Source organism: Uncinocarpus reesii, genomic scaffold (genome assembly GCF_000003515.1).
Source record: "Uncinocarpus reesii 1704 scaffold_4 genomic scaffold, whole genome shotgun sequence".
Classification (NCBI taxonomy): domain Eukaryota; kingdom Fungi; phylum Ascomycota; class Eurotiomycetes; order Onygenales; family Onygenaceae; genus Uncinocarpus; species Uncinocarpus reesii.
Genome location: NW_003052497.1, coordinates 638,037 through 664,190, shown reverse-complemented (window position 1 = coordinate 664,190; position 26,154 = coordinate 638,037). Strand labels below are relative to the sequence as shown.

General features: G+C 49.4%; 10 protein-coding genes across 10 annotated transcripts; 8 read left to right on the top strand and 2 right to left on the bottom strand.

The window, feature by feature from the left end:
- Positions 1-1,485: 1,485 nt before the first annotated feature.
- Positions 1,486-2,563, top strand: UREG_06334 (uncharacterized protein; the record flags this gene model as incomplete). The annotated part of the gene is made up of 3 exons (XM_002583321.1): positions 1,486-1,557; positions 1,742-1,969; positions 2,318-2,563. 3 exons carry the CDS (start codon positions 1,486-1,488, stop codon positions 2,561-2,563), a joined length of 546 nt encoding a protein of 181 aa, XP_002583367.1.
- Positions 2,564-5,138: 2,575 nt separating this feature from the next.
- UREG_06333 (uncharacterized protein) lies at positions 5,139-6,915 on the top strand (the record flags this gene model as incomplete). The annotated part of the gene is made up of 2 exons (XM_002583320.1): positions 5,139-6,539; positions 6,595-6,915. The coding sequence occupies 2 exons, from the start codon at positions 5,139-5,141 to the stop codon at positions 6,913-6,915; spliced, it is 1,722 nt and encodes a 573-aa protein (XP_002583366.1).
- A 1,380-nt stretch (positions 6,916-8,295) lies between these two features.
- On the top strand, positions 8,296-8,960 carry UREG_06332 (histone H4.2; the record flags this gene model as incomplete). Its single annotated transcript, XM_002583319.1, has 3 exons — positions 8,296-8,305; positions 8,582-8,719; positions 8,797-8,960. The coding sequence occupies 3 exons, from the start codon at positions 8,296-8,298 to the stop codon at positions 8,958-8,960; spliced, it is 312 nt and encodes a 103-aa protein (XP_002583365.1).
- Positions 8,961-9,911: 951 nt separating this feature from the next.
- On the top strand, positions 9,912-11,135 carry UREG_06331 (uncharacterized protein; the record flags this gene model as incomplete). Its single annotated transcript, XM_002583318.1, has 1 exon — positions 9,912-11,135. The coding sequence occupies one exon, from the start codon at positions 9,912-9,914 to the stop codon at positions 11,133-11,135; it is 1,224 nt and encodes a 407-aa protein (XP_002583364.1).
- Positions 11,136-11,825: 690 nt separating this feature from the next.
- On the bottom strand, positions 11,826-12,635 carry UREG_06330 (uncharacterized protein; the record flags this gene model as incomplete). Its single annotated transcript, XM_002583317.1, has 2 exons — positions 11,826-12,109; positions 12,185-12,635. The coding sequence occupies 2 exons, from the start codon at positions 12,633-12,635 to the stop codon at positions 11,826-11,828; spliced, it is 735 nt and encodes a 244-aa protein (XP_002583363.1).
- Positions 12,636-13,662: 1,027 nt separating this feature from the next.
- Positions 13,663-16,347, top strand: UREG_06329 (uncharacterized protein; the record flags this gene model as incomplete). Its single annotated transcript, XM_002583316.1, has 3 exons — positions 13,663-13,685; positions 13,758-14,246; positions 14,307-16,347. The coding sequence occupies 3 exons, from the start codon at positions 13,663-13,665 to the stop codon at positions 16,345-16,347; spliced, it is 2,553 nt and encodes an 850-aa protein (XP_002583362.1).
- A 965-nt stretch (positions 16,348-17,312) lies between these two features.
- UREG_06328 (cAMP-dependent protein kinase type 2) lies at positions 17,313-18,966 on the top strand (the record flags this gene model as incomplete). Its single annotated transcript, XM_002583315.1, has 4 exons — positions 17,313-18,119; positions 18,210-18,463; positions 18,514-18,888; positions 18,939-18,966. 4 exons carry the CDS (start codon positions 17,313-17,315, stop codon positions 18,964-18,966), a joined length of 1,464 nt encoding a protein of 487 aa, XP_002583361.1.
- Positions 18,967-21,274: 2,308 nt separating this feature from the next.
- Positions 21,275-22,606, top strand: UREG_06327 (uncharacterized protein; the record flags this gene model as incomplete). Its single annotated transcript, XM_002583314.1, has 5 exons — positions 21,275-21,382; positions 21,539-21,609; positions 21,684-21,765; positions 21,804-22,109; positions 22,169-22,606. 5 exons carry the CDS (start codon positions 21,275-21,277, stop codon positions 22,604-22,606), a joined length of 1,005 nt encoding a protein of 334 aa, XP_002583360.1.
- A 606-nt stretch (positions 22,607-23,212) lies between these two features.
- UREG_06326 (uncharacterized protein) lies at positions 23,213-24,274 on the bottom strand (the record flags this gene model as incomplete). Its single annotated transcript, XM_002583313.1, has 1 exon — positions 23,213-24,274. One exon carries the CDS (start codon positions 24,272-24,274, stop codon positions 23,213-23,215), a length of 1,062 nt encoding a protein of 353 aa, XP_002583359.1.
- A 392-nt stretch (positions 24,275-24,666) lies between these two features.
- UREG_06325 (uncharacterized protein) lies at positions 24,667-25,791 on the top strand (the record flags this gene model as incomplete). The annotated part of the gene is made up of 1 exon (XM_002583312.1): positions 24,667-25,791. The coding sequence occupies one exon, from the start codon at positions 24,667-24,669 to the stop codon at positions 25,789-25,791; it is 1,125 nt and encodes a 374-aa protein (XP_002583358.1).
- Between the last annotated feature and the right edge of the window lie 363 nt (positions 25,792-26,154).

The following is a 26,154-nucleotide window of genomic DNA, read 5'->3' as shown; positions in this document are numbered from 1 at the left end:
TCCATCAAGCCAAGGGAAGGATCTTGCCTAACATTCTATGATTCGCAGCACCTAGTACTTTGGCCGAGTACACGATAGAGTAGTAGAGAGCAGGCCCTGCAAATCGGGTCCAGCTGCAATTTAGTGTCTTTTGAACTTTATTGGAATCCTCAAGCACACGGAGAGCGGCAACACCTGCTCTCCTGGCCCGGGAGCTTCGGATTCCCCGCCCCTCAAACTCTCGAGGCACTGCAATTGGAAAAGGTTCTCGTCTCGCTGACGGTAGTCATAGGCATATGCATAACCGGCCCGTTTCTGCGGTGTCCACATGGAACCAATCTGGACACGATATCACAGCAGAAAGTATTCCGTTCGTCAATTGAATGTAGGTGCTTCTCAATCAATATGAGATCAAAGATGCAGAGCGACCTTGTGACTATCCTACCACAAGTCTGATTCCGGTTGCTGAGCCAATCTTATAGAGTCATTAGCCTTTAAGACGTCGATTGCAGATGTTGTGACTGGAGTCTATCTTCGAGATGTGGTGACGGACTCGCAATGCATATGGTGCATCGGGTTCGTGTTACATATGAGCGTGCGAGAGAATCCGGTTGCTGCAATATGAAGCGAAGCTGACGGGATCAACGTTGACGACGACAACGATGATGCAAGATTGGGTGTAAAATGCGCACTTGAGCGCACGAAATATCCAAGATGTATAGACTGGATAAAACCGTGCGTATAAACGATATTTGTAACTTGACGATTGAGCCACCGCAATTTGAAGGTGTGGAGCAATTGTTCCAAATACAGTAATTGGAGGAAAGCATCGCGCATTCTTTTGCCACAAAGCAAAATCTGGCTCTGGATGGTGTTAAGCGGAGACCCTCAAGAATGAAGTCGAAGAGGAATGATCGAGCCTAGAATATGTCGATAACAGGGACTTGACAAGGGTCTTAAGGACTGAGCGCTGGTCTGGGCTTGCATCTTTGCAGCGGGACACACCTTGGGGGATTTGGCACCGGTTGGGTGTTTAGGGATCTATCGAACTTGGATCCTCAAGAAACGTGCGCCAATAATAATAGCCCAAATTGCGATGTTTGAGGACTGGCTGATGAATACTGATAGATGGGAGATCCAGCCGCTGAACTGGGTTGTGTTGAACATGTAGTTGCCAGAGAGAGCTCGTAAATAGTAGTTAAACGTTAGCGCGGTTAACAGAGACAAAACTCATCGCCTTGGAGTAACAAGTTAGATGGCAGCGGGCTTGACGGAGTGGAGCCTCCCCCAAGTCGCCCACAGGAAAACGAACCGATAAGCGGAAGTAAGCAACCAAAAGTACTCCGTATATGGTTGACCGATCTCAAATCGATGTTAAGAAGAGAAACAAGCTCTGGCCAGCCCGCTAGCCACTCCATGGTAGTGTATTCCCTCTGAAAATTCAACACCCGAAACGAACAATAGCCAAGATAGGGCCGGCGATTTACTATTCCCAAGCATCTGCGCATGGCGAAAGAAGATAAGGGAGCTGCAGTGGTGCCACCACCCATCGGCAGAGGAGTCCTTGGCCATGAATCGGTGAGTGCTAGCTCCGACTCAATCAGATCTTGAGCCACCCCTCCCTAAAGGGTCGTTCCTGTGAAAAGCCACAAACCCGAAACCGTGTTTCAGGGAACTCAGGACAGAAGTACAGAGTACCTCGCTCAATCGTACCCCGCACTGAAATACGTGCATATGTATTCCTTCACCGCTCTGTCTGAAGGTTCACGCTGGCTGGATCTCGAGGGCCTCGATGGTCGAGAGGGAGACGAATGCATCGATATCTGGCGTCAGCTATGAGCTGTATCTTGACGACTGCCGACGGTTCCGCATTGTGGACGGAATTTCGCCAATTGAGGACTGCCAGGGGCGATACCAGTCCACGGAGGTCATATCTCTCGTAAAGAGCGTAATTCTGGCCGCTTTGATCGCTCAGGGACGGGGAGTCAGGGTTTGTCTGACAGACTGACACGGCAACCAGCCGTCGTTGCTTGGGAGGTTATTTGGAGGGGTTGGGGGTGGTGCAAACAGTGCAAACTACCACGGCCGAAGTCGACGAGGAGCCGCAAGGAGAAGCACAAAACGGAGGGCGGAGCAGGCCGTGCATTTCTGTTCTGATGGCGCGATCCATCATCCATGTCGTCCAGGCAATCGCCCATTCACAGTGCTCGTCTCGAGTCCCCACTGATCAGACCCCCCTGCACACAAAAAGTTGGAAGCAAGCCCGAAAAACTGGGAGAAGACGCACGACCAGCCCAATCACGGCTCCGGCCCAAGCTGCTAAACTTCATGGCTGCAGGGTTTGCATGCAGAGATACGGAGCAGTGGATCTTCCAAACGGGACCGAGAACCAGGAAGCGAGACATCTTTTCCCATGGCGCACGTTAGGACGGAGGAACAACCTGTTTGGCCAGCAAGGCATTTCGAACCCTCAAACGTCCCCCTGGTTCGCGTTCTGTGCGTGGAGCCTGTGTCTCGAGCTAAGAGATGCGGATTCAATCCAGCAGCGCACAAAGATGGCATGTTGAGTGACAATGGCCTTTGATTGGGCGGGATCATCGAAGAAGCTTGGAAGACGGCTTCTGCTGTGTTTCAATGCCATTGCGGAGAACACAAGTCTCGGCAGAAGCCGTATATACAAAAAAGGGAGCGTCCCAAAATTACATTCCAGAGCACTCAGGCCCGGGCTAGTGAAGTTCTGGAATTCGCAATATCAACCTGGGGTGTTGGGAGTGTCGAGATCTCATAGGCGAGAAAATCTCTGATGGTGGCAAGGGGGTTCGTGAAGACGAGAATCAAAGCAACATCTCGACCGATAGTTGACGAAGTGCAGTTGTTTAAGAAGTCATACAATTGTGGCCGAATTGCCGATTCCATCATTCGCGTGATTTGAGTGGCATGATCCGGTGCTCTAATTGGCACCATCAGTAGGCATATCGCGGCGCTTCACGGCGTCTGTGTCTCACAGAGCCAGTAGCGATAAAGTATAGATACCAGTAGATAAAGCACATCTTTGCGTTGCCTTTGTCACAGCTCGCAAACTCATCATGTCGGTGGCTTGGCAAGGGGCGAATTGATATGGGCTTGTTGGTAGCGACCAGGATGAAGCAGCAAGGACTTGGTCAACGGCACCATTCTGGACCGCCGCGATGTCTCCATTCTGCGAGCTCGGCGTGCTTTTATGCTTTGGCAAAGCTCTGGACCAAAGTCGAGATACGTCACCATTGTCGAGATATTCTCAGCTTGAGCACGGCTTTTCAATTGAGGATGAAGGAAAAAAAGGAGCCTGTAAAGCTAGTTTTACTATCGACACAGCATTATTATCAGCAATAATCTCGATACCGTGCAGGAGAAGCGAGTACATGGTGGACAATGTCCCTCTTCCCGCCCCTTGCGATCCTCTCTCCCTCCTTTGCATCCCCGTTGTCGGAGTGAAGAAAGTTGGCTTCTCTCGCGCTCTGACAAAGCTGGATTCGAAAGACACCTCTTTTCTTTGACTTTCTACCCGCTGGTTCAGGGACATCTTCCTGTGCGACCTCTTTCGTTCTGCGCGGAAATATAACTAAGGGTGTTGACGAAGGTTGTGAAATCTCTGTTCCATCCAAAAAAGGCCGTCCACTATCAAAATCCGCCACATCCCGTCAACTTCCTATCTCTTTTCCGTCTTAACTCTCTGATTCTGCTATCTTTGCTTCTCTTCCCTTCACCCTTTGCTTGTGTTACCTATTTGTTTTTGCGTGCAGTTGCTTTTATTCACTTCGCCCTCTGTGTTTCTTCTGTTACACTTCCGTTCTGTTCATTGTAATTTAGCTTCGCAAGTTCCTTGCTTTCTGCCTGCTCGATTTCTCACCTGCAACACCCCTCGACCGAAAATCCTTCCTGGATTCTGACTGCTATTCCCCCCCCTCTCGCTTCTCTCAGAGCCGCTGGATCTGCCTGCCTCTGTACGCCCAAAAGCCGTCCCGCTTTGGCGGTGAATCCCATCTCTTCCTCGCTTGTCAATATCCGTGCTCTACTCGGTGCGGGCACCCATCCTCCCAATCCCCAGTCCTTCCACTTTATCTATCACTTTCTCCCCTCACGCCAACAGCTCCGGAGCTCCCCTCCCCAGGTCTCCGTGGATTATTCATATCAACCCTGAAGAACGACCTGGAAGACACAACCCAGACCTTTGCTAGGGTATCTTGCAAGCTCCGCTTTCTTGCACCTACTTTTGCCCTTTCGGATTGGTGCGGTTCCATCTACTTGACCAGGGGGGTTGCATCTCCCACGAAGCCGTCTGTGAGCCTCCCTTTCCTCCTTTTAGGTCGCTATCCCTCCAATACAAAACAAACCACAGCTGGCCCTGTCCTCGAGCTCTGGACGAGCTGTTGTTTTTCTCTGTGTTGAGAGAGTCCGCCGAGGTGGTACACGCATTTGTGCTGGGTGCCAGTGAATCTGTGCCTTCTCTGACCTGCTGAGATATCCAGCATCCTCGTGGCCTCTGAGGTCATCCTTCAACCCGGCTGCGTTCCTCAATTGACGTGGTCTTTGACTCGAAATATCCAGTTACTTACTGCAAAGGATTGCTAGTACTGTGCTTGGCCCCCCAGACCTCCATCCTGCCGGCTTCTTATTCCCAAAAAAACAGGTTTCCTTCGTCCCGGGTAACGGCGGAGCGACAATTCTGTGCGCCCACTTGTTACGGGCAAATCGGCCGGATGCCCTACACGGCGCCCTCTTCATCTGTGACTCTGACACACCGCCCCGGGCCTACGCCTGTTCGTCCTCAACTGGCTATCTCACATGGACGACACCATTCTGAACCCTCACTGCCTTTGACGGGGCGCCCTACGGCCCGTGTCTCCCCCTCTAGCTCATATATCCATCGCCATAGACGGAGCCCTACGATACGTGCTAGCTTCCCACTTTCTCCATCAGTGGTTAATGCCACAAACGGTGCTCCCACCAAAGATAATGCGACTATCAACCGCGTAGGATGGAAGTCGCCTCAAACAAACGTGGCTTCTTTGATTCCCTCTTGTTCTGTCCTCTCTCCTCCAGAGTCGAGACAAACCTCTAGCGACGAGGATGACCAGAACAAGCAACAGAAAGTGTTGGCTGATCTACAAGCTGCAATCATGTCGATGGAGCCGCAGCCCATGCTTTCGTCGGCTGAAGGGGCTACTGGCAGAAAGGAGCTTCTTTCACCACGTGCCGAGTTGCCCCTCGTTGTTACTGACGCCCGCCGAAAACCTCCCTCAATTGATATCCTACCACTTCGTTCTAGCTCCGTTGACGGTACTATTCTACGTCAGTTGCCTGAAATAGAAATGCACACACCGGATCAAAGCGACCGTGAGGATGAAGAAAGCGTTGTGAGACCATCTATGATTCGAAAAAAGTCTGGAGAGCTTGTGAGGCCGGCACTCCGGATGAAAAAGAGGCCGTCTAGCATGCCGGGCACTCCTACTTTTGTGAAAAATGTTCATTTCGACGTCCAACTGGAACAGGTTCGTCACTTTTTGCAACTCGATATGCCGGTTGCAGTCAGTGCTGGTTCATCTCCTGCGGACGAGTACGATGGGGATACGGAGTTTCCGTTTGGAGCGGACTCGGTTCCCCAGACGAAACCTTTCCAGTGGGAAGCACGGGTTACCAATTTCCCCAAGGAAGTTAACGAACGCTCGCCAGTGCGTCTAGAGAGAATGTTTCTATCCTCAGACAACAAATACCTCGTTGGGATTGTTGCAGTCGCCAATCTTGCTTTCCATAAACATGTTGTAGCGAGATTTACGTTGGACCATTGGAAAACCGTCTCGGAGGTTGAGGCTGAATACGACAACAATCCTCGCAAGGATAACCTGCTGGGAGCAAACAGTAATTATGACAGATTCCATTTCCATATTCGACTGGCAGATTTGGCAGATCTCGAAAGCAAAACAATGTTCGTTTGCATCAGGTATCACGTTAACGGCCTTGAATTCTGGGATAATAACGATGCGAGAAATTATCACGTCAATTTTTCGAGAAAATATAAGTGGACGAATGGTAGCCGTGGTCACGCATGTGGTCCCAGCAACCCATTTGCACGCAATATCAGAATTAACCCGCGACCGCACTCAATGCCTCCGCTACCTAGCAACATGCCTTTCCTCCCGGCCCGATCGTTTCAAAGCCCACGGGATGATGGCTTTAGTCGACCACAGCAACAAGTTCCTCTTTCTCATGCGGATGATGATTTGCTCGACACGCCGACAAAACGGACGAAACCACCTGCGCAAGCATTTGCAACTCGGTATGATTTCGGGTCTTCGCTTTCTGCCGCGATGCAACCAGGCACCCTTGACCTGGTCCAACCTGGGTCAGACACCAATAATCGCGTGACGCCTCTCCAGGATATGGGTGGCATGTTGAGAACAAAGCTTGTCAGCAGTCCTAGTACGTTCTCTCGAGAACCTATAAGGCCATCCGATATCCTCTCCGAAAAGCCCTATCATGAATCTCCAGGATACAAGGAGCTGGTTGACAAGTATTGCTTTGTAAGTTACTCCAGCAAACGATTCTTTCGACCGGCGCTGACATTTCCCTTGACAGTTTGAAACGGCTTCTTCCCCTACAAAAGCTCGTAGTCGACCAGACGATCCGCAATCCACTGTGGACGAGAACCAGCCAAACCCGCATCAAGAGTTGCCACCTTCTGAATCGCCGTTATTTTCATCAGTGGAGGCTTCTCCTACGCATGAAGAACCATCAATGTCGCTTCCCTTTCGGTCGCCAAGACCCCAGTCACCAAACGATCCAAGTTCCAGCTCTTCGTCACCTCTACGATTTCACTCTCTTCGCCAAACGATTCCCACAGGGCTGCTATCCCAATCTCCTACACCTACGCCAACTCCCACGGCGATCCGAGGCTGATTATGGATTTAGCTGGCCTTTTATGGTGGGCCACGCTTCTTCTTTCCCAGTCCTATAAAATACTACTCTTTTATGAGGGTTTTATGACACCTAATATTATGCATATTGACTTATACTTATGTTGGCCAAGCGAAACAATACGGCCTGAATATATGGGCGGGGCTGTGTGGTTACTAGGTTCTAAGGGATTAACGGCTCTAAGCTTGAGTTCTGTCAAATTCGTTGGATTTGCGAATTTTCTCGTTTTCTTTCCAAGGCTCGTTCCCGTTCTGTCGTTGTTTTTGCTGTTTGAAGGCGTTACAGGGCTAATTCGGCTTTCTGTGGTCTTGCCTTGTTATTTATGAAAGATATGCCGGAGTAACGTTATTTTTCCTTCGGGGCCTTTGATGATCTCGTTGAAATGGCTTGTCTTTTAACTGCATCAGGAATGGCGCTGAATCGGTTTGTTTTTCCCATCTTTCCTATATCTTTTGCTGGTTCTTTGCGGCGGGAAAAGTCGGTTTGAAAGTCTTGTTTCTCTGCGTTACTGGCCTTGCTTTATGGCATGAGTATATTTATATCCTTTTATGCGGCCCGACCGCAAAACGACCGAGAAAGTTCCGGGATTCAGACGGCCTTTCCTAGTCTTGCTACTGGAATTGTTTGCGGATTGAATAGCTTCTGCTGCATGGCGCGGGTTTACCGGTTTCGAGGATAGTCGCCGGAAAGGCGAGGATTAGCTATGTAATGAAACTCTTTAAGGGCTTGAAGTTGGCCTGCAACTGAGAATCCCGCAAAACATTCTACTTGCGGTGAATTAATACTAGCTTCATAGATCTGTAACAACATGCGTATGTGGCGGTGCACAGACCAGCCACTGCCAAGATGTACGGGCACCATTCCCGATCCAATTTAGCGCCGACGTCATGTGCCCCGAAGGCGGTGAGTCCAGCCAAGACTTGGCGGGGCCGAAGTGGCAGAACATCAAAGGGCAGGCACGCTAACAAAAGAACACCGCGAAATCAACGCAAAACAGCGTCTGGAATTGAGCACTTTGAAATGGCCTTTTTGCAACCTTGCCACTTAGCCCAATCACGCTCCCGAACATTCTGATTCTCGCTGCTGAAGTTCCCCAGGCCCCCGAATTGGTTTAGCGTGTCCTCTTTTTTTTTTTTTGTCAAACAGGCAAATCTCGCTGGGGATCACCCGCTGGTTGCAGAGTATTTAAACATGGTCGGCTTCCCCCCTCCTTCGCTTTCTTTTTGGTTTTCTTTTTGGTTTTTCCCTTTTCGCTTCTTTCTTGCACTCTTTAATCAACGTTTGATCCTCCATCAACATCAACGCGTTGATTTCTCATCGACAAATCATCAATACTATTATCTTAAATTACTTTTATTCATCATGTCTGGACGTAAGTAATTAATATTTGTTACCCCTTGGGTTATTTTTCTCTTGAACGTCAAGTCCTTCCGGGGGAGCGTTCCCGCAAGGGGCTACGGATGGGTCTTGGCGGGACTGTGATGCGATCCGCCACCACCCGCCTCACCAAGGCTCCGTCAGTGGAAGCGATCTGGCTGCCCTGCCCCAACCCTCATCGTCGCGTTCAATATCTAAGATATTGATCGTCGCTTCGTTGACTCTATACCACCGCCCTCATTCAATGATGCTAACCGACGCTCTCATCTAGGTGGTAAGGGCGGAAAGGGCCTCGGCAAGGGTGGTGCCAAGCGTCACCGCAAGATCTTGCGCGACAACATTCAGGGTATCACCAAGCCTGCTATCCGTCGTCTTGCTCGTCGTGGCGGAGTCAAGCGTATCTCTGCAAGTATGTTTAGCAGCTACCACCCTTCGTCTCATACATCGGAAGTAGGTGCACGTGTGACTAACCTGCCTTTCCGTTAGTGATTTATGAGGAGACCCGTGTTGTGCTCAAGTCGTTCCTCGAATCCGTCATCCGTGATGCTGTCACGTACACCGAACACGCCAAGCGTAAGACCGTCACGTCGCTTGACGTTGTCTATGCCTTGAAGCGACAGGGCCGTACTTTGTACGGTTTCGGCGGTTAAACTATTCCATCGGCTTTCCAAACCTATCTTTTCTTTGTTCGCAATATTTATGCCACGCTGCTCGTGCATGCGGTATCCAGTATAACGGGCGTGCCTTGACGGCGAACGATAGCCTAATTGGGAAGAGATGTTTATTCTCATATGAATTTTTTTTTTTTTTCTGCAATCTGCTGGCTTATTTCGAGATGGTGGAATCCTGGTATTTTGGATGGGTTTTGCTTTTGAGGGGCTAATGGGCAGCTTTGGATTGATGGATATATATCCGTCGTCGGGTATGGCAGTTTAATGGAGTATAGGCGTTCAGACCGCATTATATTTATGCGCGGTTACTATACGGCATGCCTTGTAGAATAGCTATGGATCCAATTTGACCCATTCACCCGTCAGTCTACTATATTATTACAGTGATTCGAGCCTCCTCTTTCCCGTCGTGTGGTTCTAAATAGCCACTGCGCGCTTTTCGTAGCTCTACCTACCTAGGTAACCATGCACGTGACGTCATCGTTGAAGCTCAACCATATGCGGAGACCTCGTGGAATTCGTGCTGGTCAATAGTAAAAACAATCCACTATTCCCAGGCAATCTAACCAAGTGGTGTTGAAGAGACCTATTTATTGCTTGTTGGCTTTGATAGCTGATTGACCCGTTCGCTCCCAATGGGGTTGATTGTCCATCTGGGCGCATACCCAGAACCCCCATCGCTGAAATCTTGAGCAGACGAATACGAACCTAGATAAGTCTTCGGTTCAAGGCGTACTTTGAGAATGATGGCAGACTCTTTACAGAGTGAAGCTTTGCTGGTAATCCAACGCTTTTCAGTCTTTTGTTCACTTTTCTATGGCCCCAAGCTGCTAAGTGACCGGGTCTGGATTGCAGGATATTTTCCAACACCGCTTCATCTACGACCTTCCCTCTTCGTATGTTACGACCGTGGCTACGCGGGATGGAATGATGAAGGGTCCGCCGCTGCCAGAGTTGGGACGGGGGATTGCCGGGGCGTTGTGTGCGGCAGCGTCGACGGTTGCGGTGTATCCTCTCTCGTTGATCGTCACGAGGTTGCAGCTGAAAAACCGCCCGGCGGAGGTTAGGACGCGGGGTGGAAACAAGGTAAAACTTGAGCAGCACGATGAAGATGTTCAAAGCCGGAATGTCAGTGGTTGGGTTCAGATCGTGCATGTGGCGAAGGGGATACATGCCAACGGAGGGCTGCGGGCGTTTTACGTTGGCGTCGTCGAAGCCGCTGGCAAGGCGGCTGCCGATGTTCTTCTATTCTTCCTGGTGTATAAAAGCCTCCAAAGACAACTGGAGGTACACAGATCAAAGAATGCACCGGGCTTGTCGGTGGCAGGGAAGTTGACTCTTGGACTTGCTTCTGAGGCAATCACCAAATTGGTTATTGCACCGATCGAGACCATTGTTACGAGAAAGCAAGATTCTAGAGAGCCGGTCGGAGTCAAAGACCTCGTCACGCAGGTCTTGCGTGAGCAGGGTGCCACGGGACTTTGGGCTGGATATTCGGCATCTCTACTAATGACCGTTATGCCCGCTGATTGCACTTTGGGCTGGAATGCGGAGCTATCTCGGTCTCCCGAAAGGGGATCACTTCTTGGCCAGCTCCCCCGCTCACTGCCTGCTATTCTAAGTAGGATCGTTGCTATGTCCTTCACCTACCCGCTTTCAGTGGCTCGAGTTCGCATGCAGGCGGGCTATCGGCGAGTCCAAGCTGCGGATAGTCCTCTTGCTGGAAGCCGGGAGCCCATTTTCTCGTTGAGCTTATTGCACACTCTGTCCCATTTCGCTAAAACAGAAGGCACATCCGCCATCTACGCGGGTATTACTGCGTGTATCGCCCAATCACTACTCAGCCGGGGGACAGCGACACTCACCAAAGGCCCTATTTACACCTGGACTGTTCGGGCATATTACATATATCTCCTTCTCTCGAGCCAGTATCAGGCTCTCCTCGACAGAGCGAAAAAGGAAATAGAAGGGCTTGCCGTGGCAGCGGGAGAGCAAGCCAAGTATGCCCAAGAGCTGAAGGAGAGATCGATACGTGATATGTATTCGAATGAAACGGCAGATTTGGTAGGTGATTATGTGGAGGATGAGGCGACCGAATGTAAAAGGTTTTACCATTGGTTTTTCGAGAGGGAGAAGAGAGGGAATGGGGAGTGAGTTGTCTATGGGGAAAGCAGAAGCCGTTTTAATCTGATATCACGTTAAAGCAAATGAAGAATATTGTGACTCACACGCTAGAACTGAACCAAGTTATCATACTTATAAAACCCGAGAGAGGAGGATGAAATGCAGAGGGTGGCAGCTTCTTGCAAACCCACAGGTGGACTCGAATTCAGAGACTGCATCATTATTATCTTTTGTAAAATGAGTGAAGTAAAGATGGGCGGAAATCGAGCGGGTTTTGTTTCCCCTGAATCAACTGCCTAACTAGGTATGTGGGCGATTTCCCAAAGCTTGATTGGAAGCCGCATCCCATCATGTCTAGATGATGGGCCGACTCAGTGTTGAGCATTGCTGGAAATCTGTTCTTGCTCCCCGTGGTTTATGACGGGGGATGATATTGCAGACCGGCCTTCTGGCTATAACCTCGATGATGCTCTCCTGGCAAGCCGCTGGATTCAAATTGAATGTCACGCTCCCCATATTACCTAGTTACATGGGCCTGGCAAAGTTAACTGATAAATTATCTATTAGCCATTTCACTAAGAAAAAAAAGCTCCTTGTCGGCTAAGATTATTTTCATGCAGCCACGGTAGTCAGCACGTTACCTAGTTAATCTGCCCTTTTATGACTTGTGAGTGCATCTCTTAACTCCTTGGTAATCCGCCAGTTTCCTTTCCATCTATCTTATAACACGTTCTGGCGCATCTGCTCCTCGAGCTGTGTAAGAGTGGCGAGGTTCGGCTTGTCCGGATACCTTGCGTGAAACTCCTCAACCAGCTCCTCGCAGCCGGGCACCACATTCCCAAAAGGCTCCCAGGAAGGATAATCCAAACTCCAGTCAACTTTGTATTCTAAATAGAACGTCCCATTGTTGCAATCTCTTCGGATTCGTGAGTCTAGGATCGTGTAGACCTGGAACTCTTCCTCCGTCTCTTCATCTTGCTCCATCGGGATTGGCAGCGGGGACGCTATCGAATTGTTGTCCGTAAGCGCTTCCAGTAATTAATACTTCGCCAAAGTACAGGGGATGCTGCCCAACTTACATTCCCTCGTGAATGGTGTTTCCATGAGGCGCCCACGTTTCAAGTTCTCAACCCAGTCTTCATAGTATCTTCTCCATCCCGATGCTATAGCTATGGCCTCAGTCTTAACTGACGCGGATTCTGTCAAGTCTTCAATTTCCTTCAATTTTACTGACGGGTCAGGGCGTAACAAAGCACGGGCCTCTCTCGCTCTCCCTACCTGCCGGAACGCGTCTAAATACAAACGTATCGTGTCATAACTTCCTTGAACATCTAGAAGGGGATTAATCCAAGAACTGTATGATGTCACCGAAATATCGAGCCTGATGATGTTGGAATTCTGAAGGTGCCTTGTAAAACGCTTGACATTTTTGAGATTCGCTTTATCTCTTTCAGAAACATTGAATGAAAAGTGAAAGCGCTTAAATTTTTGCCAGGAACCAGGTCGAACTGAAAGGCACTTTCTTCCCATGATGTATATATCCTTGTAAAACAATACGACTTTGCACACGAAATTTCGATAGAGGACGTAAGTTGCTTCCTCAAAAATCTGACGATTCAGGCGTGCCCTTTTCAAAAAGCTGTAATATGTGTAATATTCCGCGTATTGGCTCCGATATTCATCAAGAATCATTGAAAAAATATGTTGACGAAGCTCCGTCGGTAGATGCAGGATGTAGCAGGGCAAGGAGAAATCCTTGTGTTCGGAACAAAGCTGTATTTCAGTCAAAGGGATTTTTCGGAGGCATTTGTGATTGCCCTCGAGTACTGCCTGGCAAAAAGTGACCGTGGATCCGAGCTTTCTATGAGCCCAACAAACTGGAACTCCCCGTGGCGGCAAGATCTTCGCTCGGTTTTTGCACGCATTGTAAGAGAGTGTCATTGCCGAGCATTGAGTTTGGGAGAGCTTTGAGCGTTGTTTGCCTCGAGGCATTCTTGCACCTCCCACAATGATAGATATTGCACGATAATCGCCTTATCACAAATTTGAAGACTGTCGGCCCTGTCAAGCGTATTGAGCTGCAAGGTTATGGAGCTTGTAAAGAAGAGTCTGAGGTTTCCTGTAGAGAAATCATAAAGGAAAAGTAGGTTGATAAGTTAGATAGGACGGAGTAGGTAGCAGCCTAGACTCGCCGGATCAACAATTTTCCAAGGGTTGCCAAGACCCATGAGACGGGCCCTGGGATGATTGACCGGCAACTGTGAATGCCATCAGAGCCAGGACTTCAATATCTTGACATTTCGCTACTAGCATTACACTACAAAGAACACATCAGCGGGAAACCCTTTTCTTAATCCAGATCCTGGGAAATCTAGCTGCACTCACCCGTACTCTAGCTCACTCCGTATGATGGAGAGGTGGTGATGTCAGAGGGAACAATCCCCTCTTTTGCTAATCTACTTTCTGAACTTCAATTCTTGCCCTCCAAAAGGTGTACGCTGTTTCAGAATTACCGGCCTTATGAGCACTGAGTCTTCCATGAGCAAAAGTCGCAGATATGTCGCTCCTTCAAAACGAAGAGTAAGCTGTGATTCCTTTGCAAATGTGACTCTCGGAGTTTGGACCCTCGTTTCTGATATATAATCTGTCTAGTTTCATCATTTGGCAACTCCGTACATCCTATCTCTCTGCAATCAAAGATGGCGTTGGCGATAGGCTTATTACCCTCAATTCTTCCGCGCTTAACACCCCCGGTTTTCGAGCCGCAGGATGGACAGGATCCGCAGCTGCTACATACGCAGAGTCTCTGAAGAGAACATATTCTCCGCCCATACCGGTCGCGACGGCGGTTTCGTCGGAATACTTCCAATCGAAGAATAATGAGAACGATGCGAACCATGAACGCGAGCACCGGTCTGGCTTTGGGTTAAGTGATAACGAAGAAGGCGGAATGATAACCGGAGTAAGGGACGATACGAATACCATTGCACCTTTGCCGCACAGATCTAGCCCTGGAAAGAAAGGTCGGAGACGGAGGCAGCAGACTCAGGAGGGAGCACAACTTCCCAGACATGGCGAGGTCGAAGAGGACGATAGCAGCGACTTGAGTGATGACAGCGAGGAGGATGTTGGCGGGTCGAAGTAAGAGTGACATGGTTGTTTGCTTGCCTTTGACGATCATGTTTACTGATGTTTTTGTAGGGCTGTGCATCAGATAAAATTCACCAAGATGCCCGTAAGAGGCCGCGCTGGATCTTCTCCAATCAGGGGTTCCGCTGGTCTTGAGGGTCCCAAGGTACTCGTCACTTCACCATCTATCAGATCTGTTGTGACCCGGTTTCGCCGAAATTCATTGGGTGCGGTGGAAGCTGTCAAGGCTCGTTCTCGCGGTGACACCATCACCAGCAGTGACATGTCATCGGACAACGACGTGGATCCGGATGTTCTGAAACGACGGCAGATCCACTTTTCTGGAACCGAGGAAATAATTGAAATGCGAGACGAGACATCCAGTGAAAAATTAGAGGAAGAAGCAGAGTTAGAGGCTGCAATAGCTGGCGGCATTCATGATAACGACGATGATTCCATTGCGGAATCAGTTGGTTCTGCCCTGTCTTCTGAATTCGGCGTAACAGCAGAATCAACCACTCTGTTAGATAGAGTGGCTATCGGTGGAAGTTTACGTTCTACCTCGCGACTACCGATTGAAGCACGGGACACTTCGCCCAGGAAACCCAGGGCACTTTCACCGATTCTACAAACGATCCCTCGGCCTCGTCCAATCAGTACCATCGGGGCAACCAGTCTACTTTCCTCCATGCTCCAAGCCCGAAAACAAACACCTGCCAATCCATTAGAGAAATATGCCGCGTTTTCGGGGAAGAGTGACACCGGGACTCCACTCTATATCAAAATCTATGTTCCATCATCTTCCACACCCACCAAACCGATTGATATCCCCGCAGTCCGGGAATCAAAAGACAAAAGCCAGCCGGGACAGATTACTGTGGCACAAGCAATTGGATTAAGTCTTTGGAGATACATGGAAGAAGGCCTCAAACCAGAGCTGAAAGAGAGGAGACTCAGTGTGAACAGCTGGCATCTCCGGATGGTGGATGATGGCGAGGTTGATTATGACTTTCCACCTCTCAGTCGCGATCGACCCCTCGCGGATTTCACATCCAATAACAATCGCGCAGCCGCAGTCCGAGGGAGGTCTAGAAGTAAGCCTTACGACGAATTTGCGCTTGTCGAGGCGACAGACGCCGAGTTCAAAGTGAATGAGCAGCGTTACCCCAATTACAGCGTGGCTTCTATCCTTGAGGATGCCGATGAGTCCCAACAATTGCCAGTGCAGCCTACTTCAATCCCCGTTAACAAAGGAGTCACAAACAGTCGAGCCAACCCAATCCTTGGGCAGCCATTTCCATCAGCGTTAAATGATAGCACCCTAACGCCAGCCGATCGTCCTGCCGTACCAGTCTCACATGCTACTCCTAGGATGGGAGTTTCGAAAAATCTAAGGGTTCGATACTTCGACCTTGAGTCATCAACCCGCACCACGACCTTGCAGACGTCGACAGACAGTTATATCGCGGAAATCTTAGATTCCGTTTGCAAGAAATGGGGTTTAGACAAGGGCAATTTTCTATTGAAAGTGATGGGCTCTAATACTATCGCTCCTCTCGACCGCACGGTTGAAGCTCTCGGCAATATCTCAGACCTTGATCTTGTCCGGCGCCGTTTTGGAATTGGCCCGCTCTCGTTGACGGGATCACCAGGCAGCTCTTCGCCAAATGCACCCTTGTTGGTCGAAACCCAAAACCCCAATGTTACAACGAAGAAGGGAAAGAAAGCGAATCGTATGTTGCATCCGCTGGCTCAACAGCAAGATATCATCGGGGGCTACTATCGACGCTACCAGGTGATACGCAAACAGTCAATGTCGCTCACAGCCTCCAGCCAGCGGGTGCTTGCATTCGATCACGACTACATCCACATTCTCCCAGCTGAAACTGGGCGGACACTGTTCGAGTCGAATGCCAAATCGACATCAATCTCGTTCAATGATGTGGTGGGCTCGAAAGTCAGCAGAAGACATCCAAAGAGTTTCCGGATTGTCGTATTGAGAGGCAACGAAGCCAACGAACAGAAGCGTTATGACTTTGAAGCGAAGAATATCTTGGAAGCGGCGGAGATTGTGGAAGAAATCAAGAAGAATATGATGCATTATCGGATCTGACATTGACGTTTCCATCGTAGGGTGAGAGAAGGCTTCTTACGCCTGGAGTCTCTTGGTTTACGGGTTTGAGATTGGTGTTAGGGCCGGATCTAGGGGTTCGATCTTGGGACGGGATGTCATGTTAACTTACGATGGCGGCGGATTTTCATGCGCTTTTCTTTACGATTAATGAACATGGAACGAGGTCAACAAATGTATGTAACGCAGAGATTTCAAGGCAAAATTAGGAATGCCATCATGGGCTTCAGTCTCCATGGTCAAGACGGCCATACTCAACATCATCAGTATATTCAATTGGGGCCTGATCGGACCCGGAGTTCGTGGGATCTAATTTCGCTTCTCGCCCATTATTCCCGGGTATTTGTGAATATTACGCATCGTTGGCGGCATTTGAAGCCGGTTGTAAGCCGTCCTTTCACCACCACATCCTCCCCAGCGAGCACCAGGCAATCCGGCGTCGAAGAGAGTGATGGACACTGCCAATCAGATAGAGTGCATGATGATTCTTTGTTGTTCGAGTTTCTTTGGCGGTTGAACGAATTGCTTGGAACCAGCCTCTCTTTCGGCTGCGCGAATCCCCGGTTCAACCCAACCCGCCCGGTCAAGCTCTCAACCACTCCACCTCTGCGCTCCTCCACCCGTCCAACTTCATGTCACGGCTCTCCAGTGACGTATTCCGGCTGCTGTGCTTGACTGATTCTCAATACACAGTGTTCGAGTGCACAATTGATTCTGTTTGTCGCTGACGGGCATCCTGGACTATCGCCACTTTGTTCTAGATCCTTGCTGGGGTTCAGCCTTGAAGTTCAACTCATTGCCCTTTGAAAGTACAGTGACGTCCAAGAGTACTTTGGAGCACCCGCTCGCGCCCCGAACTCTGGACGCCAGGCCAATTCTCCCCCTTGCTTCTCTTTCTCCGACGCCTTTTGCTGCCGCAGTGCAAGTCTCCCGCCCCGGGTTGTTCCATGCCGACTTTTGGGGGCCTACTCAAGAAGCGGCGGACGAAGGAATCCAGAGGATCAAAAGACTTGCAATCAACAGCCTCCTCTGGCACTGATTCGGCATCAGACCCCTCCGCGAGCTCTCAAGTCAGTTCGCCCCAGCGCGTCCGGCCTTCGACTCCCCTCACGACTTCCACCTGCCCTCCTGCTGCTGCCCCGCCCAAGCGACCCATTGACGCCGGGACGTCCAACGCTACACAACCGGATCCTGCCCCTTTTGCAACCCCAGACGTCCGTGCGGGTGCTACGGGAGAGAGCACCTTGCGTCCCCAGATGAACTCACAACACCTTCAGCATCCCTCGTCGCCGCTCCCGGGGGCTTCCCCGCAGCCACTCTCGCCGCAACACCACCAAAATGTCGCAAGTATTAAGAACATCATAAACCCGCCGCAACACGAAGATGGGGTTCCTCACGATGGCCACTTTGTGTCTCAGCAGCCGATTCGCACGGCCCAGAGGCAATTGAAGGGAAAATACTCGCTCAACGACTTCACGTTGCGCCGCACACTGGGGACGGGCAGTTTCGGTCGAGTACATTTGGTTCAGTCAGTGCATAACCAACGGTATTATGCTATAAAGGTCTTGAAGAAGCAGCAGGTGGTGAAGATGAAGCAGGTTGAGCATACTAATGACGAGCGAAGAATGTTGGAAAGGGTGAAGCATCCGTTTCTAATTACCCTTTGGGGCACCTTTCAGGATGCCAAGAATCTCTATATGGTCATGGATTTCGTAGAGGGCGGGGAGCTCTTTAGTTTACTGCGCAAGTCGCAGGTGAGTCTATTTTCGTCTTTTGCCTTGGTTGGGCCTTGCTTTCGTCTCAACTTTGCGACGCTGCAATTGCCGGGGCTGACCGGAAAGTAGCGGTTTCCAAATCCAGTTGCGAAGTTCTACGCCGCCGAAGTTACACTTGCGCTCGAATATCTACATTCCCAGAATATCGTCTACAGAGATTTGAAGCCTGAGAATCTACTCCTCGATAGACATGGTCACCTCAAAATCACAGACTTTGGTTTCGCTAAAGAAGTCCGAGATATAACATGGACGCTCTGTGGCACACCAGACTATCTTGCACCGGAAGTGGTTTCGTCGAAGGGGTACAATAAGTCAGTGGACTGGTATGTACAACCGAATCCACCGTTTTGTTTAATCTACTCACCAAGTGCAGGTGGTCGCTTGGGATCCTCATATTTGAAATGCTTTGCGGTTTCACTCCCTTCTGGGACAGCGGGTCCCCCATGAAAATATATGAGAACATTGTCCATGGCCGAGTTAAATATCCTCCTTTTCTAGTTCCCGATGCTAGGGATCTTTTATCACAACTAATCACACCTGATCTTACGAAACGGCTGGGAAATTTGCGTGGTGGGCCTGAGGATGTCAAAAATCATGCGTGGTTCTCCGAAGTTACCTGGGATCGATTGGCAAGGAAGGATATTGACGCTCCGTATATTCCTCCGGTCAAAGCTGGACAAGGCGATGCCAGCCAATTCGATACCTATCCCGAGGAGACAGAGCAATACGGCTTGCCAGCCAACGATGAGTAAGACAAGCCTCCCATTAAGTAACATACGTTTCTAATCCGCTTTACAGGTTTGGCCACCTTTTCCAGGAGTTTTGATCAACGTCTTTGACTCTACAACGGATTTCCGAGGGTTTTAACCATAACGCATATCATACCAAATCTAGGCTCGGATGCTCTATCCTCAACAATTATATCGGAAAACATATTTTTGGTATATTTATTGGCTCTCTTATGTCTTTCAGCTGGACTGTGACTTGGGAGCTTTTGTTTGACTTTCCTTTTATCCGGGTGATTTGCTCGCTCCGGGAATGGCTGACGAATTTTTCATTCGCTGCCCTGGCAGAACCGTGAAGCCTATATATAATGTCCTGGGGTTATCTCTTCACTCTTGGTGTATTGCCTCGTTCTGTTGGAATGTTTACTTTCGATGCCTCCCTCACACCAAAGCGCCAGCAAGGCAAGACGGACATTACCCTCTTTGTCTTGGGAACCTCAAGATATGCGTCTTGAGCATTGTATTAGCCAGATGCTTCGGGGTTATAACAAAGGTGTGACATCCATCTTCTTATATACTAAATTGCTATCAGCTGGCAAGTGTTCTCTTCGCCGCGAGTCTGCTTTTCCGGTTCTGAAAACATCTATATTTATCCTCTTGACTATATTGCATCGGGAATGTTGGAATACTGCATCTTTTTCTTTTTTTTTTTTTTAGCATTCTATTCGGTTTATCTCTTTGGTGAAAACGATAAAGTATTCTATGTATCCCTGATTTTACTGATGTCTTTTTTTACGAGTTTTTTTTTTGGATATGTTCCCATTCTTTCCTTTCTGGCTGTCTCATTTCCAAGCAGCCAGTTTAATGGCGGTTTTAGGTAATGCCGGGAAATAAACTAAAAGCTGCAAATTTTACACAACTTAACTGGCCAGAGCGGCAATATGATATTCCCAATACTAGTACAGAGTAGTATCAGTTGGGTATAATTTGATTTGTTTATCCCCTTGCACTTACTAACCAGTCTATCCTAAAGACCCATGGATTTTGTAGGAATAGTATACATATCTATCTGCATCCGGTGCAAATAAAACACTTGCACAGCAAAAATGAGAAGGGGCAAGAAGCCGTGGGAAATGCAGCGCGTCCCATTGTGCCTCCATGAAAGCTCAGATTTACCGTCTGCCCCACACTACTTTCACCGTTGTCACAAATCGGAATCGGACTCCAAGCTCCCCAGAATCTCTGGTAGCATGTTTAGAGGCTGCCCTGGTTGTCAATTCCGCCGACCATCATATCGCTCCCCGCGAATCCGCCCTTCTCCCGCTCTCGACCCAGGCGCGCAACATACGCTCTACTCGTAGCGTTCCAGAGTGAGATGTACTTCTCCATGCAGGCTGTGAGACAGGTCTGGTCCTTTGACGAGAATGTGGAGCCGGGTGGTGAGGGGATGCATTTTTCGAAGCAGTTGCCGTTGATTTTCTGAATATCGGGGGATTTGTTAGTGATAAGGTGTTCCAATGAGAGATGGAAAGCTAGTTTATGCTGCGGAAGTTTTGCTTGGGGAAGGGGGTTTGATGGCTTGCCTCCATGAGTGTGCGTGCGTTGGTCATTGCCGATTCAGCTTGGAGTTGTTGCATAATGGCGGTTTTCATCTCGGAGGAAGTCGTGGACTGGCCGGATGACGAGTCCGAGGCGAAAGGGTTGGAGATGGCCATTGTCGGCGGCGGAGGTGTACGGCCGGCAGATTATAATACGGTTGATAGAATCTGAAGAATTTAGTTTGCAGCCTGGCAACCCAAGAGCTCTGTGGTTAAACAATCGAGTGTGACGACGTAAGGATGGTGGATAATAGAAGGCAGGCTGAAGATTTCCCGCTGAGCTTGCGATGTCACCGGGAGCCTCGACATGATTGGCTGGGACGGAGAGCTCTGGCGGCAGCGGATCAACATTTCTGCGATAAGCCTTACATAATCCCGCAAACCAAGCAAACAGTGCAAACATAGCTGGGAGAGCTGGATGACTAAGCAACCACCAGCTTTCGAATTGGACACCTTGAGGGATTGTCCCAAAAGGGCAACCTTCAGTGAGGGGGACAACTTGGTATGTCGTTGACTTCGCTGTGCTCATTGCCATTACTATTGTTCTCTACTTTATAAGAAGGGAAGAGAGCTACCTAGACTCGAATCTGTAGTCTGTAGCTCTCTGTATTCTTTGTTTCCTTCGCATCCGCTCCTTGATCTTCATTGTTAGCCACCGTTTTACGACAGAGGGCAGCGGTTGATACGCTGATGACTTGTTAACACGATACCCTCAAGCGCATTCATTCGATTTCCTTTGTGGTCAACGCAACTTATTTCTACGCTCTTAATATTCTTTTCTTCTCCTCTTCACATGCTTCGACGCCACATAATGCTTTCGCGGTTGTTTGCGACCCTGTTCTTATGGGCACTGGGGATCAGTGTGGTCGTTGCGAGCGATGAGCATACTGCCGACAATGGCGCTGATAGGAGGGTGCCGGTATGTGGCTGTAATCCTCTTGAACCAATTGCTTGCTGACTTTTCCTCTTGTTAGATGAAAGCATTTAGCATACAACCGGTGCGCTCGGCCTTAGATCTAGAACAATTCTCCGTGCCTATGGAACCCTGAGCGTCTAACGTGTGCCACTCGTACAGCCTTACCTAGACTCGGATATTCATCATCGCTGGTTTGACTTTGGAGGAGATGCGATCATTCGCACCGACCAGTGAGTTGTCCTCTGCACTCAACTTCGGGATTTCGAATTCCTACCCGAGGACCCTTACTTACTGATGCGAGTAGATATGTCCGTCTTACAGCTGATCGCCCATCTCAACGAGGCTGGCTTTGGTCGCGAGTGCCTTTAACTGCGACAAATTGGCAGGTACGCTGGGACTTTGCTTGGCTACTCCCGTGATTAAGTTAGCGTTTTCAGCCCAAAAGTTGACTCTTGCCCGCCTTGTACAGATTGAATTCGAATTCAAGATTCATGGCGATGGTAGCCTTCACGGAGACGGCTTTGCGCTCTGGCTTACCAAGCAGCGCGCAACTTCCGGTCCAGTCTTTGGATCGGCTGACAAGTTCGAGGGCCTGGGAATCTTTTTCGATACCTATAAGAATGGGCGAACAGGCGTTTCCTTTCCCCAGGTCATGGCCATGATGGGGGATGGCCAGACGGCCTATGATGCGGCGTATGATGGCAGAGCTAATGACATCGGTTCCTGCTCGGTAAGTTTACGGGAGGCAGTATCTCGGGGATTCGCCTGTTGACAGCAACTTTTTATTAGGCACGTGGGCTTCGAGGGGCTTCAATTCCCACAAAAGCTCGTCTTACTTACTTTCAGGACAAATATATTTCGCTGGATCTCCAATATAAGTCCGATCACACCTGGACCCCCTGTTTCAAAATTACTCCAAGCAACGAGGTATCTATTAAAATACCTTCTATTGCTTACCTAGGTTTTACGGCGGAAACCGGAGAGCTAAGCGATAACCACGATATCATAGAGATTAACACTTATTCTATGTATTCGCAACCTCAAGCTGCTCCCTCCAGTGACGGAAAGAAGGCCAAATCAAAGAGTACATTCGGAACTGGCGGGCAAGAGTCAGGAGGAAGCTGGTTTTGGACCTTGTTCAAACTTTTGATGTTCTTGGCTCTGATTGCGGGTGCCTATGTTGGTTGGACGGCATACAGAACCAGCCGACACGGCTCAAGGTTTTGAGCACGAGACCCAATTGGCAGTCTCTGCTATATGTGCCTCCTTTTGGTTTATATTCCATCTCAACTTTTGAGCGTTCCTAGACCCTTTGGTTAGGCCATCGTCCCTTTTGTATCTCCTCTTTCCCCGGTTTTTGTGAGCAATGTTAGTAGAGTGACAAGATTTTAGATGAGCGATGAATGAAAAGAAAACGTTTGAAATCTTGAATTTTAGTTCAACTGACAAAGACATAGCCCATTTACTACTGATTCCGGCGTGGTTACGCCCGATGAAACGAATAATTTTGGGAGCCGTGATCTAGTTGTCACTTTTCAGGATATAACCCATTATGCGGAGCAAGAATTTAATGCGATTGCTAGACTTGTCGTTCCTCGGTCAGTCTGTTGTTCGTATTGGATAAAACTTGATTTCGTCGCGATGCAGTGCGACTTAAGCCTCTTGAAGCAATATAAGTGCCTGTTCACGAGTGCATTCGAATTCTCATGGAACTAATTTTTGCCGAAAGGTCCCAGTTGCCGGTTCAAAACGGCCCTTTGATTATGAGGAAGATTAAAATACTGAATTATCAACACAGGGGTATCAATGGTCGCAATAAACCAAAATGACGTGCTAGGTGCGTTCGCTTCTTGAACGCTCTTCCACCCACAACTTATCCACGATCTGGAAAACCTCGGTCGCACTTTTGGTAAGCTGTTCCTCCATACCCAGGACTCCGTATCTATGTTTAATTTTATCAGGATGCCACCTCACGCGTTCGGTTTTCAGGGCTGTAAGCAGGTCGGGATACGGTGGGTTTGCAGATCCGGCGCCCTGGCTGGAGGTGCTATTGAACGGTGCATTGCGGAGAAAATATTCTACAGCCTGGGGAGTAATATCTCTCCGCTTTCCAGACTCAACTGGCCAGACGATAAGGTTTCGAAGATGCGGGGAGGGACCAGCGATCGTAGGTTCGGCGTTCTTCAAAAGCGCAGCCTCCTGTGCCATGGAGTCCAACTCTTTCCAGCTTTCCATGTATCGTCCCCATATATCAACCCACATATTAGTTTTCTTCTTCTTGTCTCGTCTCTCTCTTCCACGTCGCAAACTCTCATCCACCAATTTCTCAAATGCCTCACGATCCGTTTCTGGCCTCCTTTGTTCTCGGCTGCGCTTCCCCGATTCTTTCTCTGCTTCCCGAGCGCGCCGACGGCGCTCTCTTTCCTCAAAGACAGCCTGGTGGGTCTTTTCCCACATTCGCGCTCGAACATATGCAGCGTACTCCTCATCAGACATTCTTTCAAGCTTCCCACGCCCATCGGCCTTTTCGGGCCGTGGGTAGGTATGGATCGGCTGGCTAAACACACCTTCCCAATATGCCGCACCTTCATCATCTGCCATCGCATCGAAAAGAGATTCTCTGAACGCAGTATTGGGGGACAGCGGCGGGTCTGCGGTTTCTTCTTCAGAGCGGGAAGCCTTGTGGCGTTTGCTGCGATGACGACGGTGCCGGTCGCGGCGGGTCCGATGCCTTGAGTGCCTCTCATCACTATCTTTGTGCTTTCGAGAAGATTCGGATTTTAGCCGGATCCTACTCCCGCGGGCTGCACTGTAATCATCGTGGAGGTGCGCTGCGTTCTGGTTTCCACCGTTGGGTCCAGGTCCATCCAGCTTTTCACCGTCTAGCGAGTGCATTTTGAACCCAAAGGAGAAAATCCTCAGGATTTCCTAGCATTGTGGTGGATCTCAGTAGAAGGCTAGAAGTGAAGGTGCTGTGATTTCTGGGTTGTTAAGGACTGACAGCAACCTGCAACTTCCATTTTGTGACGTTGAGAAAGCATCCACATTAGTTAACAGATCACATGGCTAGTTAGTTAGTGTTCCTGATAAAGCTGAATTTATGTCTTATGATTGGGCAAATCACCTTAGGCTCTTACTCAGCCACTTGGTCTGCGCTGTCAGATGACCGGTCACCTGATTGTTCGTTCTGCAGCCCGTACTCCGTAAAGCCACCCAGTTTGCCATCGCTTCATAAGTCCGAGCTGCATTGCTGGGACCAACACTGATTATTAGTCGGCATATCCGCCATGGCGCTCGTCAGTTATTCGGACTCTGAAGCTTCAGACTCAGAATCTCACAAGCCGACTGTTGCGACCCCTTCGACGACGACCTCAAAGCCATTCCAACCACTGGTTGATCGAAGCAACCCACGCAAAATTCTCGTGAACCTGACAGACTCGAAACCGATTAACGATGAAGTCGAGGATTCTGCGCCATCAGAGGGCCCGGCGCGAAAGCGGGCCAGGATAGGTGGCGGTGGTTCTTTCGCCGGGTTTAATGCGATGCTTCCAGCGCCGAAACGCTCGCTTCCGGATAAGGATGGCAGGAAGCCGTCCACTGCTGCGGCGCCACGAAAGGTTTTCAGCCTCAAAACAAGCGCTACTCCAGGGTTTGCAAGGGAACCCGACATTTCTGAAGATAACGATAATGAGGATTATCCGGATGGCGATTTGCCAACGAAGAAAGTTGAACCAGTGGTGGAGAAGAAGGGCAATCCCATGATGTTTAAGCCGCTATCAGTTGCGCGAAACGCGAAGAAAAAACCAAAAGCGCCTCCGCAAAAGCTAACAAACGTTGAACTAGATGGTGACGCGTCACAAAAGGAGGCTAGGATACTAGAGCCGCCAAAACCGAAGCCCAAAGTGAACTTATTCGGGCTTTCGAGTAGCGAATCCGCTCCTCAGGCGACGGAGACTCTCTCGCAACAGGCGCAATACGAGCCACTAATATATGCACCTACCGCCGAAGCCACACTCACCCCATCCACGAATGCACTAGAGACACAGCAGCTAGGCTCGACTGCTCCCCCCGAGCAAGCCAACTCACTCGCAAACATAGCTAATGACTTGAATCTCTCTCAGTCAGAAATCCGTCAGCTCATGGGACGAAAAGGTCGCGCAGCTGCAGCCGACGCTAAGATCCTTACTTTCAATACTGACGAGGAGTATAAATCTAATTCGGCTTATCTAGCCTCGATGACTGAAGAAGAACTCGTCGCCCAGCAACGTAACCCTGTCCGCTCAATTGCCCCTGGCAAACATAGCTTGCAGCAGCTGGTAAACGCTGCAAGCAACCAGCGTGACGCATTCGAAGATAGTTTCGTTGCTGGAAAGAGGAATCGACAAGAGGCGGGCTCGAAATATGGGTGGTAGTCAGTGTGACTTTCGTTTTGAAAATGGACTATAGTTAAGAACGATACCAATACTATTACGGCGTCATGCAAGATATAACTTGGACTGTTTAGTATAAAGTGGTTTGTCCGAAGTGGATTTACATGGAATATTCGTGCCGTAGCTTTCACTTTTAGCATCGCCATTCCCTGCAAAATTACTGACCTGACAGGACAATTGCATTCAAGGGTCTTGCTAGCTCTTTTGCGCTTTCAATCCCATTTTCTTACGTTACTCCGTAAAACGGGCCATACGGAGTAATATATCGGTAGCGGAACTTCACAAGGTTGATGATCTTATCTTATCTATGCTAACGAGAATTTGTTATCTTATCTTATCTAATCT